General features: G+C 49.0%; 1 protein-coding gene across 1 annotated transcript; it reads left to right on the top strand.

The window, feature by feature from the left end:
* Positions 1-1955: 1955 nt before the first annotated feature.
* On the top strand, positions 1956-16497 carry LOC146582655 (AP-2 complex subunit alpha-2). Its single transcript, XM_085271193.1, has 22 exons — positions 1956-2180; positions 4063-4131; positions 4749-4891; positions 5875-6068; positions 7003-7132; positions 7256-7357; positions 7439-7547; positions 7643-7793; positions 8435-8603; positions 8769-8906; positions 8990-9172; positions 9733-9830; positions 10091-10322; positions 10417-10581; positions 10956-11092; positions 11840-11922; positions 12061-12151; positions 13038-13160; positions 13498-13614; positions 13852-13921; positions 14427-14561; positions 14653-16497. Exons 1-22 carry the CDS (start codon positions 2114-2116, stop codon positions 14728-14730), a joined length of 2784 nt encoding a protein of 927 aa, XP_085127319.1. The 5' UTR covers positions 1956-2113; the 3' UTR covers positions 14731-16497.
* Positions 16498-19713: the final 3216 nt, after the last annotated feature.

The following is a 19713-nucleotide window of genomic DNA, read 5'->3' as shown; positions in this document are numbered from 1 at the left end:
TGTGAGCAGACACTGATAATAATATTGCAAAAGGACTGTAAAGCGAGCCGTCACAGCTTTTTATTGATAAGACTTCAAAACCTATCAACTGGATCTCGTGATCAGGAGTCATCGCTCAGGACATCACCTCTGTCAGAAAACAGAGGGCGGGTCTGAGTCACCTGTGGAACCGAAGCCTTAGTTATTCAAACTGAACCAAATTCTTCTTTATTTTTCTCCAACAAAGAGCAACTTCAGTTTTACCAGCGGACGTTTTGCACAGGTGGCATCTTATCGCAGCATCATGCTGGAGCTCCTGAGAGCGACACAAATGTTTGTAGAAGCCGTCAGCATGCCGAGGTGCTTGATTTGAAACACCTGAGTGAAATGATTTGGACAGGTGAGGGAATGCTTTTGGCAGAGCAGTTTGTTTTACACAAAAAAACAAAGGTTACACTGTGAGTTAGAAGTTTCCACCAAAGGTTTCATCGCATGTTCGGTTGCATGTGGTCATAACCTCATACGGGAGGGGGGGTAGCTCACATTGGCCATGTAGTCCGTCTATAACGAGTAATTGTAGTTATAGCGAGAGACAGGAAGTCTCTATCTGCTTCTCTAATTTTGTCTAAAACTGCAGCCTGACTCCAGCAGGCTCCACATGAGGCCTGGCGTATTTAAACACATTTACGGCCGGACGTGACCCTCAGCAGCCCTCTGAGATGAACGTCACTGATGCGGGTTTGCTGCTAACTGCAGCCATGATTTTCTGGGCTGCAGATCTGAGTCTGATGCTGCTTCTTTGAAAAGCTTAATGAGAGTCAGACTCAGAGTGTGATCCATCTACTGTCTGTTTATGCGATTAGAGAGCCCAGGCCTTTGTGCAGCACTGTCTGCTGATGCTGTATGTGTTTCTGTGCAGGCTCGTTTTTTTACTGCTTTACCTTGTTACGCACTGATCTTCATTCACATGAATGAAATAATGCACATGAAATACAAATATAACTTCCAGCATGAATCCGAATGCAAAGCCGACTCTAAAAATATCCCAAAATTACTCCAAAGATGCTAAGGCCCAGTAACGCTGCAGACCAGCACCTGAGGAATAACGGAATAAAATAATCAGAGTGTGTAATTCAAGCGAAAACTAGTGAGAACTGTGAAGGCCTGAGAAGTGTACGGTTTTAGGACTGAGCCTGTATCAGTGCAGAGACACGAGTCCATAATTACACTGGCTGTGTGAAAGGTTTTGTCCAGCCAGCTCCAAACGTTTGGACCTTGACGTGTCTCGGACTGTTTGTCACTTTCATTTGGAAAGTCTGTAATTACTCCACATAACTAAGACACATGTTCCACCATAGACATTACTGCAGTTTAACTGAGGCTCAAATAGAGACAGGAAGAAGAAGAGCTTCACACAGAAGGAAGTCTCTCAGTTTGAAAAATGAGCCAATTATTTAGACAGTGTCCTCATTAATTCATCGATATGCTTATCAAATTTCAGAAATTCATCCATCATTTCTCTTCCACTTATCCGATTCAGGGTTGTGTGGGCGCTGGGGCCTATCCCAGCTACCACAGGGCGGGAGGCCTGGTACGTCCAGGACGGGTCGCCAGTCTGTCACAGGGCCTCCAGAAATTCATCAAAAGATGAATCTCCGCCTTATAACCCAGCTGTTTGTCTTGATGTCATAACGTCAATTACAAAGAAGTTGGGGCGTTTATAAAAGTACATAAAAACAGAATGCAAGTCACAACATATCAAATGTGTAAACTGAAAAAATGAATAAAAGTTTTAATAAAAAAGACTGAGTGTGAAGACAGCAGTCTCCCAAACATCTGGGAGCTCTCCCGTCCTCGGTGCTCATGCTCCAGATGTTCTGGGCCGCTGAAAGGTGAGGACTGGGCCGGGTGCGTTCACTCAGTTGAGTGGGTAAAGCGAACATGTTTGGGACGCGGCCCGCCTTAGGAGGCTGGAACAGGGCGTTTCCGCGCTGAAGGGGACGCGGCCCGTCTGGTTCCTGTCTCGGTCATATGTCGGGGCTCCTGGTGCTCGCAGCGGCGGTTCCACAGACAGAGTTCAGAGTTCGAGCAGCGCGTTGTCCGGGTCAGCTGAAGCCCCCCAGCAGCGGAGAGGATGCCGGCGGTGTCTAAAGGGGACGGGATGCGCGGACTGGCCGTGTTCATCTCCGACATCAGGAACTGTGAGTTTGTCTCCTTCACCCCGCAGCTAGGCACGGCTAGCCTCTGTACCGCGGGGACCTCAGGGAACCCGCCCGGGTGGGGGACTTCGAGCCCGGGGTCAGTTTCCCGCCCCTGCCGCCCTCGTTCTGGACACATTTACCCCGTTAAAGTGGGATAAACTCCCGCCCAGCGCTCAAGCCTCCCCGGCTAATCATCGCTAGCTGCTAGCTGCTAACGTCACCGTGTCAAAGGGCGTGGGCCGCCGTGGGGAGATAACCAAACCGTCACTTTTTAACTGCGTGAGCTGCTTTATCAGGCCAACATGAGCGGCTCAGTGCCGCCTTAGCAGGTCGTAAAAGTCGGTGTGTAAAGTCTCCGGTCCACCGCCTCAGTTGGCGTTAGCTGGAATTAACGTTAATCGCAAAAAGTAACGCAAAACGGTAATCTGAGTACTCGCGAAAGAGCGAGAGGAGGCGGTGCTGCTCTCCAGGGGGGTTAGAGAAAACCAGCAGCGGGTTAAATAAAAGCTTGAAATGAGAGTGTGTCCGTGTTAGTGGGCAGGTGCACAGGAAAGGTGAGACGGAGGCAGGTAGACAGTTCCCGTGTTTCTGTTTGCTGGTCGTGGGAACGAGTTACAGCTACAGTAACTGAACCAGCTGCTGTGTGACGGTACGGCTCTGCGGTACCTGCACGATGACCAGTCCAGTGGCTTTTGGCCTCTTTCAGCATCCTTACACTCTGTGACAACTCTGACCCCTGACCTTGACCCTGAAACACTAAAGTCAGGTGACTTTCACCCACGTGGTGCCTTACAGCCTTTTCCTCTGGTCCCCTGTGAGATTTTGATAGGAAGTATCTTTTATATTGTGTTTGTGTTATTGTTGGGTCCTTACCTACAGTATAAACCCAGAGATGGCTGTTGTTGTGAGGTGGTGTTGTATAAATAAAGCCGCTGTTGTAGGTGACGGTGTTGCAGAACTGCACGTTAGTGTTCTGGGTGAGAAAACAGGCCTCAGAGCTTCCTGTTGCTGCCCCGACACAAACCGTCCTGACTGATTTTATTCTGCAGCGTCCGGCTGCTGCTGCTCTGCTGGTTTTGTTCATGCTGGCGTTTCAGGGTGACTTATTCTGAATCCACCACAGCAGCTTACTGTGATTCACAGTTCAAAATAAGCCTTCTGTATTTGATAGTGCAGTTGATTCAGGCCCTCTGTGTTCGCACAGGCTGTCAGTGAGTGCTCCCACATCCACTCTGCTCCCTTCACCTCTTATTATCCGGTCAATGTGAAATGTTGGCGAACGCTCATCAGGTTATAAATCACGTTCTTCACAACAAAGCACATGAAAAATGTTCCTACTGTCACAATCAGAGACTGTACATCAAGATGGATTTAGCTGAAAGGTAAATCTGACACAGAAGTGTCTTAAACCATCCAGCAGGGGGCGACTCCTGCGGTTGCAGAGAGAAGTCTGATTGGATGGAAGTCTGTGAGAAAAAGAGGCTCCGGCTCAGCTGACCTGAGCTCAGTAAACACTGTGATGATGGTTTATGGTCTCAACCGCTGGTTTCGGGGCTTACTGAACAAAGCGTGATGTTCGATTTGGAGGTTTTGGTCACAACAGAGCGAGAAAGGAGCAGGAAGCGGGGAGGATTAGCTCTGGGTGATCCTGCTGCGTCATCAGGTCTACGCTTCAAAAACAGGCGGCCTGAGGTTCCTGCTTCTGGAGATAATAAAGTAAAGATATGTCACTGCTTCATCAGGAAGCTCTTATGTTGTAGTGTGCGATTAAACCCGGACGCCACGTTCCTCAGCGGGGGCGGGTCCTTTAAAAAAGGCAGGATGTTGTATTCATGAGTGATCGCAGCTCTGTGCATGCTGAGTAACGCTGATCTGTCTGCAGGTAAAAGTAAAGAGGCCGAGATAAAGAGGATAAACAAGGAGCTGGCAAACATCCGCTCCAAATTTAAAGGTAGGTGATGGAGAAACGAGCTCGCCGAGTCACCTGACCTGCTTCCTGCTTCCTGTCCCGACTGCTTTGTGTTGCCCTGTGAAACCTCACTGACTCTCTGGTTGCTGCTGTTTCTCCTGTTGCCACCTGTTCCTCACTGCCTATAATTAGTCTGCTGCAGAGAGGAGGCGATATGCGGGCAGGGAGTGTCCACATAGCGCCTCCTCTCCGCCCTCTCCACCCGGCATTCAGGCCTTTCCACTGTGTCCACATGTCTCTGCAACTGTGCTCCTTATCCATGAAGTACTGAGGCTGGCGTAAAACAATCTTTCTTCAGTTTTATTTGATGATGACGTTTCCAAACACTGAATAAAAGCCCAGTCATGCAAAAATAAAGATTGTGTGTTTGATGTTGCACTGCTGCAGATCCTGAACCTCCCACTCTCACTGGGTTTGGATTATTTGAATCAGACAAAGTCCACCTGCTTTCCCCTCAGAGCCTCAGCTGTTTGGAATAAAATGCTGCTGTTTATCACATAGACATTAAAGTGTGTGTGTGCGCGTGTGTGTGCGTGTGTGTGTGTGTGTGTGTGTGTGTGTGTTTGTGTGTGTGTGTGTGTGTGTGTGTGTGTGTGCAGGAGACAAGGCGTTGGATGGCTACAGTAAAAAGAAGTATGTCTGCAAGCTGCTCTTCATCTTCCTTCTGGGCCACGACATCGACTTCGGGCACATGGAGGCCGTCAACCTCCTGAGCTCCAACAAGTACACGGAGAAGCAGATCGTGAGTGTCGGAGCCGCTCGGCCGCCATGTTTCAGGGTTATCACGTGCGAGAGCGTCAGGACCGCCCCCTCACGCCGCTCTGTGGTCTCTGCTTCTGGGTTGATAAACACATTTGTTCCAAATGTTTTTATTGCAGTGCCCCTCGTTTCCCTTTCGCGGCGTCCTGGTGGTTTTTTTTAAACCTCTAATGAAGCAGGCAGTAATAACTGTGTAATAACAACTTTACCAACAGTGTTCTGGATGAGAGTGACGTGAATCGGCTCAAATCATTTCAGCTCCGAGAGACTAGATTTTATTTCCAGCTTTCCACCTGTCCCGTCTCTAAAAGCCCACACTCGCTGTGGTCGTATCTCTGGGTCAGACAGAGCTAGCTGCCTTTGACTTGAGCTCTCCGAGCGTCTCTGAGGGTCTGTGCTGAGATTCAGAGCTGTTGGCGGGCATCCTTCCTGCTGAGCGCTGGAGGCGGAGCTGCAGGCGCCATAGGCTATAAACTCACTGTGTAGGACCTCACCAGACTCCACTTAAAGTGTGACAGAAGAATGTTAATTTTGCTGCAAACGTAAATTGTTATCTCTGCGACCCTGACGTGGGGTAGCTGTCGTTAATCAGCTTCTGATCAGTTTTATTTCATTGATCAGTTTTTTGTTTCCTTAAAGGAAACGAGTGAGCGTGTGGAGGCGGATCATTGTCACAGCACGGCGTCCTCCAAAGCCTCAACGACTGTTCAGTTACACGAGTAATCCAGTAAAAATACTTTAAGCACGAGACTAACACGAGTTTGATAAATGATGATGATCGTCAGGGCAGCCGATTCGAGAGTCGCTGGGATCAGCTGATGTTTTGGTAACAGAGGCCACGCCTCCAGCTGCTCCGTGTGGGTGGTGCTGACGCTCCGCCTCTGCTGTGTGTGTTTGTGGATTTCCAGAGTCAGAGAGAGAAAGAATATCCCGTCACGTGACCTTTGCCGTGTCTCCTCCTTTCAGGGTTACCTCTTCATCTCAGTGCTGGTCAACTCCAACAGCGACCTGATCCGCCTCATCAACAACGGCATCAAAAACGACCTCGCCAGCCGCAACCCCACCTTCATGAACCTGGCCCTGCACTGCATCGCCAACGTGGGCAGCAGAGAGATGGCGGAGGCGTTCGCCTCGGAGATTCCCAGAGTCTTAGTGGCCGGGTTCGTTCTTAAACACGTTTTAGCTCAGAGCGGCTCAAAGTCCTTTAATATCAGTTTGTTTGTGTTGGTCATGAACCTGGTTCAGGGTCAGCTGTGGGCGCTCGTGAGAAATACGACGTCAATTATGTAGATTGTTGCAGCAGCGGTTTGTAAGGCACCAAATCCAACCTGACATTATCTGAGATTGACTGCTGTGGCCTGAAGCGCAGCGCCGTCACTCATTACACATTAATAAAGCCGACCTCATTACACAGTGACGATCCACAGGCCAGTGTGTGGGTAACAGGCCGTGAAACAGATGAGCAGGCGGATGAATAACCACACACGCACATCTCCATCCTTCCAGTCATTACAGACAGCTGTCTCCTCACTCACAGCTGGAGTCAGCACTCGACCTCCATCCAGTAAAACGAGCGGCTGTTACGGGCCGTCGGCACTTTGGTAAACGTTTCCGGAAACAACCCTTAAAAGCGACGTTATAGATGAGGATTCGTGTTCAGACTGAAACGCACATGTTGATGTTCTGTTTGGGCCTCAGCCCACAGTCGACACTTAATCGGGGAACTAGTTCTTGGAGGAGGGATACTCTGACAGGGAAGTGGGGCCAGTGTGATGCAACAGAAATCAGTTACAAATCAAAGAACAGCAAAAAAATTGCAAACCTCCTTCTGGGCCAGACTGGAAGCGACGGATCAGATTTTTACTGGGAACAAGCTCGCGAGGCTCGCGAGTGAACGATAAGAAAACAGCGATCGTGGTGCATCAGCTTAATGAAATAACACAGAGCTGGTGTGAACAGTGAGCAGACTGTAGGTCTAAGCCTGTGTAATCTGATGTAGTCTGATTACCAATGGGTAATGTGGGCGTGTCCTCGGCTGCTCGCTGCTGGTGTTCTTCCTGTTTGGTGAACTCGTGTCGCCGTTGCTTCTCTCAGGGACACGATGGACAGCGTGAAGCAGAGCGCAGCTCTGTGTCTGTTACGGCTCAACAGGACGTCGCCCGACCTCGTGCCCATGGGCGAATGGACCACACGGGTCGTCCATCTGCTGAACGATCAGCACCTGGTGAGACTCCGCCTCCTCGTGGCGAGCTAAATACTTATATTTATCGTGAGAACGAGCTGATCGATGTGATGCCGTAGTTTAAACCCCGCCCTGAAACGCTGACTCTGCCTTCCTTTATTTCAGGGCGTGGTGACGGCAGCCACCAGCCTCATCACCACTCTGGCCCAGAAGAATCCGGATGACTTTAAGACCTCCGTGTCACTGGCGGTGGCCCGGCTCAGCAGGGTGGGTGTCCGTGTGACCCTCCGCGTCGCTCGGCTCAATCATAAACCAGCGGGGACGTTAATCTCCTTCCTGTTTGTTTAGATCGTGACGTCGGCGTCCATCGACCTGCAGGACTACACGTACTACTTTGTGGCTGCCCCGTGGCTGTCCGTCAAACTGCTGCGCCTGCTGCAGTGCTACCCTCCTCCAGGTACGGCACACACGCGTTAGTCCACCACGAATAAGTAAAGGTCTGAGAGGCGTAACCGTGGCGACGGGGCTTGAAGCGTCTGGTTTTCTTTGCAGAGGACGCCGCTCTGAGAAGTCGTCTCACCGAGTGTTTAGAGACCATCCTCAATAAAGCCCAGGAACCTCCGAAGTCCAAGAAGGTCCAACACTCCAACGCCAAGAACGCCGTTCTGTTTGAAGCCATCGCCCTCATCATCCACCATGACAGGCAGGTCATACACGCTTTGTTTATCCCCAAGTGTGGGGGAGAAAACAAAACATCCGTCAGTTTGCTTTTGCATGTGGGCGGGGCCAGTGCCTAGCACAGCTGTCATTGGGTGAGAGGCGGGAACACCTGGGCTGGCCGCCAGTCTGTCGCAGGGAGGGCGCAGAGACAGACCCATCACCTGTGATCGAGACGAAATGTAACAGGAATCAGGTTTGTGTGTAAAATGCAAGGCATTGCCATGGAAACCAGAACAAAGAGCTCAGTAAGTACAAATTTAACTCAAACACAAAGTCAGTAAGTAATAAATTAAAAGTACTAATTTAAGTTAAATGTTAAAAAACAGAAAATATGAGCTCAGTAAGTTACACTGAAATATTTAACATTTTAAAATGTTCAAATTTAAATGTACAAAGTAAAAATATGCAAAAAGCTCAACGTGATGAAATCAGATTAAAAACAAACAAACATGAGATGATGTCAGAGGGCTGAGCGAGCAGCTGCTGTGCAGATGTGCTGCAGTGTAGAGAGGGGTTCCTGGGCCCGGCCCACGTTCCTGACACGCGTAGCTCCGGTCGTCCTCGGACGTCATCGTGTTCGGGTGTCGTATCTGAGCCTCACGCTTGTCCCCCGTTGTCTCCCAGCGAGCCCACCCTGTTGGTACGAGCCTGTAACCAGCTGGGCCAGTTCCTCCAGCACAGAGAAACCAACCTCCGTTACCTGGCGTTGGAGAGCATGTGCACGCTGGCCAGCTCCGAATTTTCCCACGAGGCCGTGAAGACGCACATGGAGACTGTGATCAACGCTCTGAAGGTGAGTCTCGCTCAGCTGGACGTCAGTCGTCCGTTCCTCCTCAACTTGGACAAAACTCAAAGGTTTGGTTCGGTTCAATCTTTGAACACTAAAAACTAGTCTTGCCAATAAGTCTGACCTTTACTTTGAAATTCACACTTGCTTCCTGGTGTCTGTCCCGTGCAGACGGAGAGAGATGTGAGTGTTCGCCAGCGCGCCGTGGATCTGCTCTACGCCATGTGCGACCGCAGCAACGCCAAGCAGATCGTGGCAGAGATGCTTAGCTACCTGGAGACCGCCGACTACTCCATCAGAGAGGAGATAGTGGGTCGTGATGTCAGCACGTTTCGCCGTTCGCTTTAAGTGGCGTGAGCGCTCGTCTTCAGCCTCTGGCTTCTCTTCCTCAGGTGCTCAAAGTGGCCATCCTGGCGGAGAAGTACGCCGTGGACTACACCTGGTACGTGGACACCATCCTGAACCTGATCCGCATCGCTGGGGACTACGTCAGCGAGGAGGTCTGGTACCGCGTCATCCAGATCGTCATAAACCGAGACGACGTCCAAGGTTACGCCGCCAAGACCGTGTTTGAGGTGAGCCTCGCTGCTGTCCCTGAATGCTACAGAGCTCACCACTGTTTAAGACTTGTGCGGTGAATCTTTGTCGAGCTGGCGCCGCTGCCAGCTTCATGCTCACGCGCGGTGTATTTGACATGTGGTCGCACAGGGATCCGACGGCACCGACCCGGCCAATCACAGTAGCTGCAGGCTGCACTGCTGTGACGTGTAGTTATATTTGCAGGGAGCAGCGTGTCGGGGTACGGCGCAGATTTAACTCGCACTTCTTTTCCCAGCAGACACGTTCAGAGTGGCTTCAGTCTGTGATCATGTGATCAGGTTTTATTCTGTCCGGACGTTTGGGTTTCTTTAAAGGCTCCAAACGGCTGTGTGACACACAAGTTTAACTGGCTCGATCATTGAACACTGAGGTCCTCACGGAGGAAACGAGTGGGCTTAAAGCTCTTTGATTGGTCGGTTGGACGAAGGAATCCTTCATGAACGCAGCTGTGATCCTGAATGTGTCTCCGGCCCGTGTGACTGGTTCGTTTGTGTCTTCTACCGTCTCATGAAGTCACTTCCTCTCTGACCTGCAGGCGCTGCAAGCCCCCGCCTGCCACGAGAACCTGGTGAAGGTGGGCGGGTACATCCTGGGGGAGTTCGGTAACCTGATTGCTGGTGACTCGCGCTCCAGGTACAAACCACACCCACAGCTGATCATCACAGTCCAGGGGATGTTTGTCTGGTCTCGTTGTTATTTGAGATTTTTATTAGAAAGAATAATAAATAGTTTCTGAGCTCTTCTCTCATTCTGGACGATTTTGTGACAGAATAGGAAAAATGTGCCGGCAGACTTTAGGAAACGTGTCATTTGTCAGTAAAGCTGACGCGTCGCTGCTGAAGCTGACGGGACCGCTCGCAGGTTTCACCGCGACTCTGTCTCCTCTTCCTCAGCCCTCTGGTCCAGTTCAATCTCCTTCACTCCAAGTTCCACCTGTGCTCTGTGCCGACTCGGGCGCTGCTGCTGTCGGCGTATATCAAGTTCATCAACTTGTTTCCAGAAGTGAAAGCCACCATCCAGGACGTCCTGCGCTCCGACAGCCAGCTGCGCAACGCAGACGTGGAGCTTCAGCAGCGAGCCGTCGAGTACCTGAGGCTCAGCTGCATCGCCAGCACCGACATCCTGGTGCGTTAACCCCCCAGCTATAAGACCCGCCGACGTGGCGACATCTGTCGTGAACTAGCACTGATGCTAACTGACTTCCTGTTTCTCTGCACAGGCCACCGTCCTGGAGGAAATGCCGCCGTTCCCGGAGAGGGAGTCCTCCATTCTGGCCAAGCTGAAGAAGAAGAAAGGACCCGGAAAACTGCCAGACATGGACGATAGTCGCCGCAGCGTCAACGGCAGCACGGAGCACAGCGAGAACACCGACACCACGAACAAGGTAACCACAGAAGCAGAGCTGTGATTGGCTGCTGTGAAATCTGCCCATACCTGTTTAAAAGCCTGCAGCAGGTCGCTATTGCAGTCTGCGTGCGCAGGCTGCCTTTAGCAGCTCGTCCTTCATCTTCAAACTCTGTCCGTCTTCTTCTTCACTGTTGGATGACCTTCTCCCTCCTGACAGGCCCCGCCCCTCCTCCTCTGATAGGAACATGGTGCTGTCAGCCTGACTTGGTAAACAGTAGCTGCACTGATGAGCGCGCTGCTCGATCAGCTGTGAATCGATTCATTGGTGAAAGCAGAGATTCAATCCTGGCAGGAGGGTGTAGTTCACACCTCCACCTGTTCTCACTTTGTTTGCTGGTATCTGTCTTCCAGAGCTCCACCCACTCTTTTACGGATGTCCTGAATCTAAACCCCGCCCCCTCATCAGGAGCCAATCTGCTCATCGACGTGTTTTCCGAGAGCTCCGCCCCCGCTGCAGCCACAGACGTATCGGAGGAGAACTTCCCCAGGTGGGGTTCAGCTGCAGTGACCTGCACTGATGTTTCTGTGAGTCTGTCTCGTCTCAGCGATGCTGCAGCGCGTTCAGGTTTGCAGCGTTGGTTCATGCACAGCTGTCTGAAGGCTGACCACTGCTGCAGCTTTGCAAACAGCCATGAACTTTGACCTTTCTCACGCTAACTGAGGCCTGTAGAGACCGAGACTGAGCTCTTGGGTTTACCGTGTGACCTCAGGGTGACCGTGTGTCGATGGAGGTGCTCACGCCGCTCTCACAGCGCTGCAGAGTCGTCCACGAGGATGCCCGTGTAACGTGACATAAAAGTGTCGTGTTGTGAGTGTTGTGTGAAGCAGGCAGGTTGCACGTGACCTCGGCTGTGTGTGTGAAGCTGTGTCACGCCTGCTGTTTGCACACCTTGAACCAGACGGTGTGAAACTCTCAACATACAAACTGCCGCAGGTTTCTTTGCAGTGCCGTGCATCCCGCTGCTGCAGAGAGCGGGATGCACGGCCTGACAGGAGGTTAGCCTCTGACATCACCGAATGCCGCGTTTACCTCTGTACGCCGTCGTTCCTCGTTGTTAGCGATGCGAGTCATTCCAGTGGCCGCTCTGAGATCTGCACAAGATGAAGTGAATGAACAGATCGCTAAACCTGTGGGCGTGGCCGAGCTTTACCGCCGTGCTCGGCCTCACGATGATGTCTCTTCTTCACACAGACGTTTCCTTTGTGTAACTGTCGTCACGTTTTCCTTCTTCCAGGTTTGTTTGTAAGAACAACGGCGTGATCTACGAGAACCAGCTGTTACAGATCGGGCTGAAGTCTGAGTACCGGCAGAACCTCGGTGAGCAGCCGCTCGTTAAATCGAGGTTTAAAAAGCACAACCTCCTCCTGCCAGACTCAGGCTAAAATCTCGTTATCTTTGTTTTTTCTGTGAAGCTTTGTTATTATTGCTGCCTGACTTTGACGGTCACCCTCGCAGGTCGCATGTATGTGTTCTACGGAAACAAGACGTCCACCCAGTTCCTCAGCTTCTCCTCCTCAGTGAGCAGCAGCGACGCACTCAAGTCTCATATCCTTTCATGACAAACCTCGTAATTCTGCTTCAGCACAGCGAACCAGAGCACGAGGAGCTCCCACTTCAGCTCTGCACGACTCAGAAAACCACTCGGGGGGCCGAGGCGGCCCTGGAGAGGGTTGGGAAACTTTAACATCATGACCCAGGTGGCGAGTACAGCCGAGCAGAGGCGACGAGACCCTCTTTAAATATTTATATCCGATTCTTTAGCATCTCTGTGTCTGTGGGCGTGGTGTCCTGTGACGACCGCGCCCCCCTGAAACAAGTTCAGAAAAACAAACGTCGGCCTCCAAAGTGCAGGAAAACCCAATCAGAGCAGATTTAAAATGCTGTGACATCAGAATATCTCCAGAGCGATCAAAGACGTCCCGGTGGGTGAAACTGACTGTGAGATACCCGCTGAACTTCCTGTTCCATCAGAGCTGTGGAAGCTGATGCATGTTTACTACCAGTCCTCTGTTTGTACTGTGTGTCTGTGCACTCACATCATCACGGCCGAGAGTAACAGGGAGCAGGTTTATAATTACAATAGCATGAAGCTGACCTCTGAGTGGAGCAGACTGAAACACCAGAGCAGACGAGTTGGACGTCATGCGCTCGCACGTTAAATCTTTGGTGCTAGTGTTTGTGTCGGGGGCCTGAACCGTAACGTCCTGCATTTAAAAAGAATAAAATCCAGCTGAAAGTTTGAGTTTGATCACAGACGTGTGCACTCAGTAGTAGCACACAGTAGTAGCACACAGTAGTAACACACAGTAGTAGCACACAGTAGTCGCAGAATAACCCCGTGAGTATCAGGAAGGCTCACTCAGAGGAGTTTGTGTCTCTGATGATGTGGAGCTCTGTGACCTTCAGTAGAGTCCTTAACGGTCGCGTCCACAGCTGAACGTCCACTCGAAGGCGGTCGACCCCGTGATAGAGGGCGGAGCTCAGATGCAGCAGATCCTGAACATCGAGTGTGTGTCAGACTTCAGCGATGCGCCGGTGCTCAACATCCAGTTCAGGTAGGTGTGTGTGTGTGTGTGTGTGTGTGTGTGCGTGTGCGCGCGCGCACAGGTATTAACATCTTCATGGGGACCAAAACTTGGTAGTTTACTATCCTCGTGGGGACCAAAATCCGGGTCCCAGGAGTTTGAAGGTATTTTTGAGAGTCAAAATGTGGTTTTAGTGTCAGGGTCACAGTTAGGTTCTGCTTAGGTTCAGGGTCAGGCATTCATTTTTGATGGGTAGGGTGGGGGCTAGGGAAAGCATTATGTCAATGAGATGTCCCCGCAAGGATATAAATACATACGTGTGTGTTTGTGTGCTCACTTCTGACTGCGTGTGTGTGCTCACGTTCAGGTATGGTGGGGCCCTGCAGAACATCGCTGTGAAGCTCCCCGTGATGCTCAACAAGTTCTTCCAGCCCACAGAGATGATGTCGCAGGACTTCTTCCAGCGCTGGAAGCAGCTCGGAGCGTAAGCGCAGCTTTCACTGATCAATACGCCGATCGATGGTCGATCGCTGCTGTGACTGAAAACACTTCAGCCTCTGAATTCGAGCGCTGACACCAAACATTTGTTCTGTTTTACGTCTGATCGATCTGAGAGAGCTCGAGTGTGTTTCTGTGAGGAGCTTTCAGGATTGGATAACGGGTCGGGGTTCAAATGGGTCACGTAGTAATCGAGGACTCGTTTCCTTCTGTTTGTCCGCAGTCCTCAGCAGGAGGTCCAGAAAATCTTCAAAGCCAAACACCCGATGGACACCGAGGTCGCCAAGGCCAAGGTAAAAAGACACAAATCACTTTGGCTGTAAACAAGTTTTTGTTCAGTTTTATTTCCGCAGCTAGAATCACAGCAGCCGCCCCCTCAGGCTGCTGCATGTCGTCAGGTGCAGTAAGATAACGAGCTGTTTGTGCTCAGGTGTCTAAAGTCTACTGACACCTAGTGGTCAGATGTTACACGCTGGAGTTTTGATGAGGATAAACTCCTCCTCTGACCCTCGGTTCAGGTGTGAGCCACCTGAGTCGTGCAGATGAGCCACAGAGTTACACAGTAATATAGCTGTATTATAGCAGTAATCAGATTACAGCATACGCTCTTCAGCCTGTGGAGATGAGACAAACGTGATCAGGAATTTGCTGCACAAACATCGAAGTTGAGGTCGGCACACAGGTAGCAGAGTGAGGCTGCGGCGTGGCGACCGCGAGACTCGCGGGCGTGCAGAGACGCTGACCGAAGCGTCCACGTTTATTCCCACGGTGTGAATATGAAAATGTATTTTTCTCCAGATTTTAGGTTTCGGTGTCGCTCTGCTGGACGGCGTCGATCCCAATCCTGCGAACTTTGTCGGAGCGGGAGTCGTTCACACGAAGACCACTCAGGTGGGCTGCCTGCTCAGACTGGAGCCCAACATGCAGGCTCAGGTAAACACACACACACACACACACATACACACACACACACTCTCTGTGTGCAACCCTCACCTGTGTGTAACTCTGAGTGCTTCCTGTGCAGATGTACCGCCTCACGCTCCGGACCAGCAGGGACTCGGTGTCTCAGAGACTCTGCGAGCTGCTCTCAGAGCAGTTTTAGACTCGCCGCCTCTCACACCTCAGCTCCTGTACAGTGTAAAGTCTTTTTTATTTTTCTTGCTTTACATCTGAATGAATCCAAATGTATTTTTGCACACAGCTTTACTAATCACACTGCTTTAATCGTCCCTCACTGTGAGCGCCTCGCTGCAGGTCCTGACTCTGCCGCCTTTCCCTTTAGAGAACAATCCCACCAATCACACGCCTTCAAACCAGAATCGCTCGATCAGAGGTCGGCGTCGTTTACCTCGGGAGGAAAAGCCGCAGCTTTTCTGTCTTTGGTGTAACAACGACTTCAGATGCTTGGGGCGGTTCTGCTTTTGCACATAAATTTTACACGATAATTCAGCAAAGACAAAAAGTCCTCGTAGAACACTAGCTAGGATCTTCTTATTGTGCTGGAGGTCATGAGGTCATGGGAGCGCGTCTGTTCTTCTTGTGCACCTCTGAACCGGTTGGCTCGCTTTCAGACACCAAACGGGAATGCTGCTCCTCCAGCCACGGATCCAAGCTTCCCGTTTGGAGCGGGACTTCCAGGGAGCCATCTAGGAATCTGCAGCAGGTGCAGAGGTGAACAAGGAGACGGCTTTGTAGGTTTGAAGGGGACGTGGCCCAAAAGTCATGAGTTAAAGGTGGCCTTTGACCTCGCCTCGTTCTTACCTCCAGATGGTCGAGTCTGTGAACGTTTGTTACTGAGAACATAAAGGCCTTACAAAGAGCCTCAATCACTGCCTCACACACTACGTTTGCCTTAAAGCACCGCTGCACTCTTCACATTTCTGTCGCTGTTTGCTGAATCTCCTGCGTTTGTGTGACGTGTCCTCATCCTGATCTGCGACGGCACACGTGACTAGTACAGAGCGAGCGTTCACGCGTGGGCTTCAGCCTCACAGACGTCGATGTGACAGAAAAAAACCGCTGTTTCCGGTGTTTACGCCTCACGCGGCGCCGTCACCGTTTCGGCTTCAGGTTCACAAAAAAGTCTCCATCGTTTTAAAGGAGACCGTCAGACGCCTCACCTGCAGTGCCTTCAAGGTGAACTCTGTTCAGCCTCTTTTACACCTGTGCCCTCATCGGCTGCTGACCCCGCAGCTCGCCCCTGCTGTCAGCACACAGTGAGCCAGGTACTCTGATTACTGAAGCTCAGCTTTGTCTCTGCTGACGCATCAGCCTTTGTGCTAAACATTAGAGATGTTGGAGGAACGTCCTGTACGTGGCAGGAAGCAGCTTGTTGAGCCAGCAGGTGAAGCCTGGCCTCTCCCGGCTGCAGTTTGGCACACGTGAGTTTGAGCTTTCAGGAGGCGATGAAACGATGTCTGAGCGTTGGTCGGCCCAGCAGGAAGCTCTCAGCGTTCTTCCTCGTTACTGCCCATAGAGAAGTGTTCAATGCCACGGGCTCAGTCGTCACGGCTTCACCTCAGAGCGAGGAAACTTTAAGGTCTGACCTCACGCTGTGGCTTCCAGCTCTCGCCGTCGTAGCTGGACGTCCTCTCAGTTTCTGTCCTGAAGCTAATCTGTAGACGAAGTTTTGCGACCCGTTGAAGCTCCGTGTGGCGGCTCAGGCCGAAGCAGCCGCTCGTCGCGTTTCCTGAACTTTACGTCTTTAAAATCCGTCGTCGCTCCTGACGGACGCTCGCGCTCAGTCACGTGTGCCTCGCTGAAGGATCGCACGCCATCGAAGCAGAAGAAACGGCTGCTGATGTCACTGTGATGTCATTTCAACATCCAAATGTGTTTTTACAAATAAACATATTTTACAAACTAATAACCTGAAATCTGCTGTTTTTATTCAAAAAGGAAAAAAAGCCTCCTGGTAACTCGATCTCGCTTCACTTTGAATAAAAATAATAAAATGTTTTCAAACCTTCAAAAGTGTTTTTAGAAATGAAGCTGAAACTTCGCAGCACTCATATAATTGCCTCAGATTTGTACATGAATATCTGATTTCTTTTTTCTTACCATGAAAAGGAATTTTCTGTCTTAAATTCTACACTAATAAAAACGTCACATAACAGACGAATAGTGAATGATGTGTAGAGTTTCTCAATAATGTGAAAATAAAGCATGTTTTAAACGTTTTTGTTAGTTTTTCTTAAACCACAACATGGATTTACACAATGATTTATATGAAACCAGCCGTGCAATACATGGTTTACGGCTTCAAACAGTAACTTCTGTTGACAGCAAATACATTTTTCTCCACGACAGGATCGTCATCCTCCTTCCTCCTTTGAGTTAAACATAATGCTGTTAGGTTATACACTTACAGCACAGTTTTCATAAGGTGCCTGCATACCAACAATATTAGATTTAGTCTGGATGACAGAGACAAATCACAACAGTTGTCTCAAGGTGCTTATACTGTAAGGTCGACCCTGCAATAATACATACAGAGAAAACCCAACAATCATATGACCCCCTATGAGCAGCACTTTGGTGACAGTGGGAAGGAAAAACTCCCTTTTAACAGGAAGAAACCTCCGGCAGAACCAGGCTCAGGGAGGGGCGGGGCCATCTGCTGCGATTGGTTGGGGTGAGAGAAGGAAGACAGGATAAAGACATGCTGTGGAAGAGAGACAGAGGTTAATAACAGATATGATTCAATGCAGAGAGGTCTGTTAATACATAGTGAGTGAAGAAGAAACACCCAGTGCATCATGGGAATCCCCCGGCAGCCTACACCTAAAGGAGGATTCGGGGTCACCTGATCCAGCCCTAACTATACTTTAACGTCTTCCAGTGTTTCTTCAGTGTTGACCGGTCCCATACAGAGTGAAGAAGCCTTTTTCTCCTGAAAGTCTCCAACATGAGTCTGGAATGTCTCGGATTCCAGACTCTCTGGACTCTGGCTGTTTGTGAGATTTTAAACGAGCCTTTGTTTCTTGTATGTTTTCCAGAATATCCCGTCTCCACGCCTCCAACTGATCGATGGTGGGGTTTTTCTTACGGAGTGTGAGATTGGATAGTGGTGTTGAAGGCATATGTTTAGATCAAATCAAGTGTCTTAACTGTAATTTTAAAAAAAATATCTTTTTAGTGTCGTTATAAGTTTGACAACGTTGATTAAATGTTAGAAAGCTGCCATTTAGATAAAGACCTATCCTCCTCACCATAGCTGGACTGGCCATCGGGCACACCGGGCATTTGCCCGGTGGGCCGCTGGCGATTTTTTGTTTTTATGGGCCGATCGATGTTTTTTTTTTTTTTTTTTTTTGGAAGGGTATAAATAATGAAAGGTGTTGGATTGGCCAGTTGGTCATGATCGACTCTGGGCTGGACCAATTACAGCCGAGGAGGTCGGATGCACCCTCCCCCTTGTTTAGCAATCTTATAGACGAACTAGAAAGTGCATTTTCTGAAGAAACTGCAGTGTGAATGCTTGAATCTGAATGTATGCACTGAAATGAATTAATTGCTGAATTTTGAGTTAAAAATATTGAATGAGATTAAAAAAAAACAAAACGAATTTAACCTGAAAACAAAGGTGCTGAACTGCTAAAAGCTGAAGGTTACACAGAAGAAGGAGTTGGAAAAAAACTGAAAATGTTTTAAATGTAAATTAGAAAACCCTAAGAAATGAGAAAAGAACATTTAGAGTCAGAAAACATCTGAATGAATATTAAAAGGTCATATTCTTTGAATCACTGAATGACTCAAATGTGATCCCTCCACTTTGATCCACACAGTTTAAAAAGTTTAAATGCCTGAGCTTTGAAAGACAAGATGTTGGAAAGAGAACAATAATGGCGACAATTTGAGGGTAAAATGATGGCTGTAACACTGTGGACACAGCAGCAGTTGAAAGAGAAGTGTTTAAGATGAATCTTGGTACAGTGGCAGGCAGAGCTCGTTAAGCAGGCAGGTGTGAGCCTGGTTGCTATAGTGACCGCACCCAATGGCTCCATACACACGTACACAGACATGCACCTCACTTTTGCTGCTTAAAATGAACAGAAAAGTCAGGCCGAAACAAATCGTTCCCAAATGAAAAGTAAAAGTCGTATTGACAAAATTCTTTCACCGTGAGTGACAGCAGCTTCTAGTCTACTGAATTCTCAGTTTTCATGCCTGTGGAGTTTATTATATGGACGTGGTGACAGTGGAAAGACACCATGCTCTTCTGATTTTCAAACGAACCTTCTGAGACATTTTAACATTGGAGTCTATGGAAGAGTTGGAGGGAGGAGGCTGTGCATTGGTGACATTTATGAAAGAACCATAACACCTAGGACAATAGTAAACACATTGGATGAAAGAGGACAGCCATGGCTACGTTTTGATGGTAAAATCATACCTGTAGAGCAAACGCTGCGGACACAGCAGCAGTTTTAAAAAATATTTTAAGATTAATTTTTTTGCTCCTCTCACTCTAGCAGTTGAGCTGTCTCACTCTAGCCCCAACATTCCGTCCCATACACACCCATTATAAACTCTGAAACGGGTGAAAAAACATCATGAAACTTAAACTGGAACTGAAGACAAAGTATAATAGATATTGAAAAGATAAATACAAGTTGAATAGTTGAATATCTTGTCTTCGTTTTAAAGTTTGAATGGTGGCTCTATGTCAACGTATGTGGAAGTAGTAAGAGTTTAAAAATGAGTGAATTGAATGAGAATTTGAAGGGTCTCCCCATTGAAATACATGGGAAATTTTTGTTGAAAAAAGTTAAATAAAATTAAAAATATAAATGTTAAAAATGAGAAAAATAGAAGCACACCATTCCAAAAGAAGAGGAATCTAATGGTGTTTGAATGGTTTTTCTAAGTTGAACGGTTTTGAAGGAGATAGTCGGCGAAAAACGTACGGAATAGGAAAAAATAATAACTAGAAAGTGCATTTTCTGAAGAAACTGCAGTGTGAATGCTTGAATCTGAATGTATGCACTGAAATTAATTAATTGCTGAATTTTGAGTTAAAAATATTGAATGAGATTAAGAAAAACCAAAAAAAACCCGAATTTAACCTGAAAACAAAGGTGCT

Source organism: Mchenga conophoros, linkage group LG1 (assembly GCF_057382185.1).
Source record: "Mchenga conophoros isolate Kocher_MC1m ecotype Shallow Benthic linkage group LG1, M_conophoros_male_GT1.1, whole genome shotgun sequence".
In the NCBI taxonomy this organism is placed as follows: Eukaryota; Metazoa; Chordata; class Actinopteri; order Cichliformes; family Cichlidae; genus Mchenga; species Mchenga conophoros.
Note: the sequence above shows the minus strand (reverse complement) of the source record. Positions and strands in the feature narration are given on the sequence as shown.

Coding starts and splice junctions, on each gene's coding strand:
- LOC146582655 (XM_085271193.1), top strand. CDS start 2,114: ATGCCGGCGGTGTCTAAAGGGGACGGGATGCGCGGACTGGCCGTGTTC. Junction 7,794..8,434: donor CTCATCATCCACCATGACAG/GCAGGTCATACA, acceptor GTTGTCTCCCAG/CGAGCCCACCCTGTTGGTAC. Junction 8,604..8,768: donor CTGTGATCAACGCTCTGAAG/GTGAGTCTCGCT, acceptor TGTCCCGTGCAG/ACGGAGAGAGATGTGAGTGT.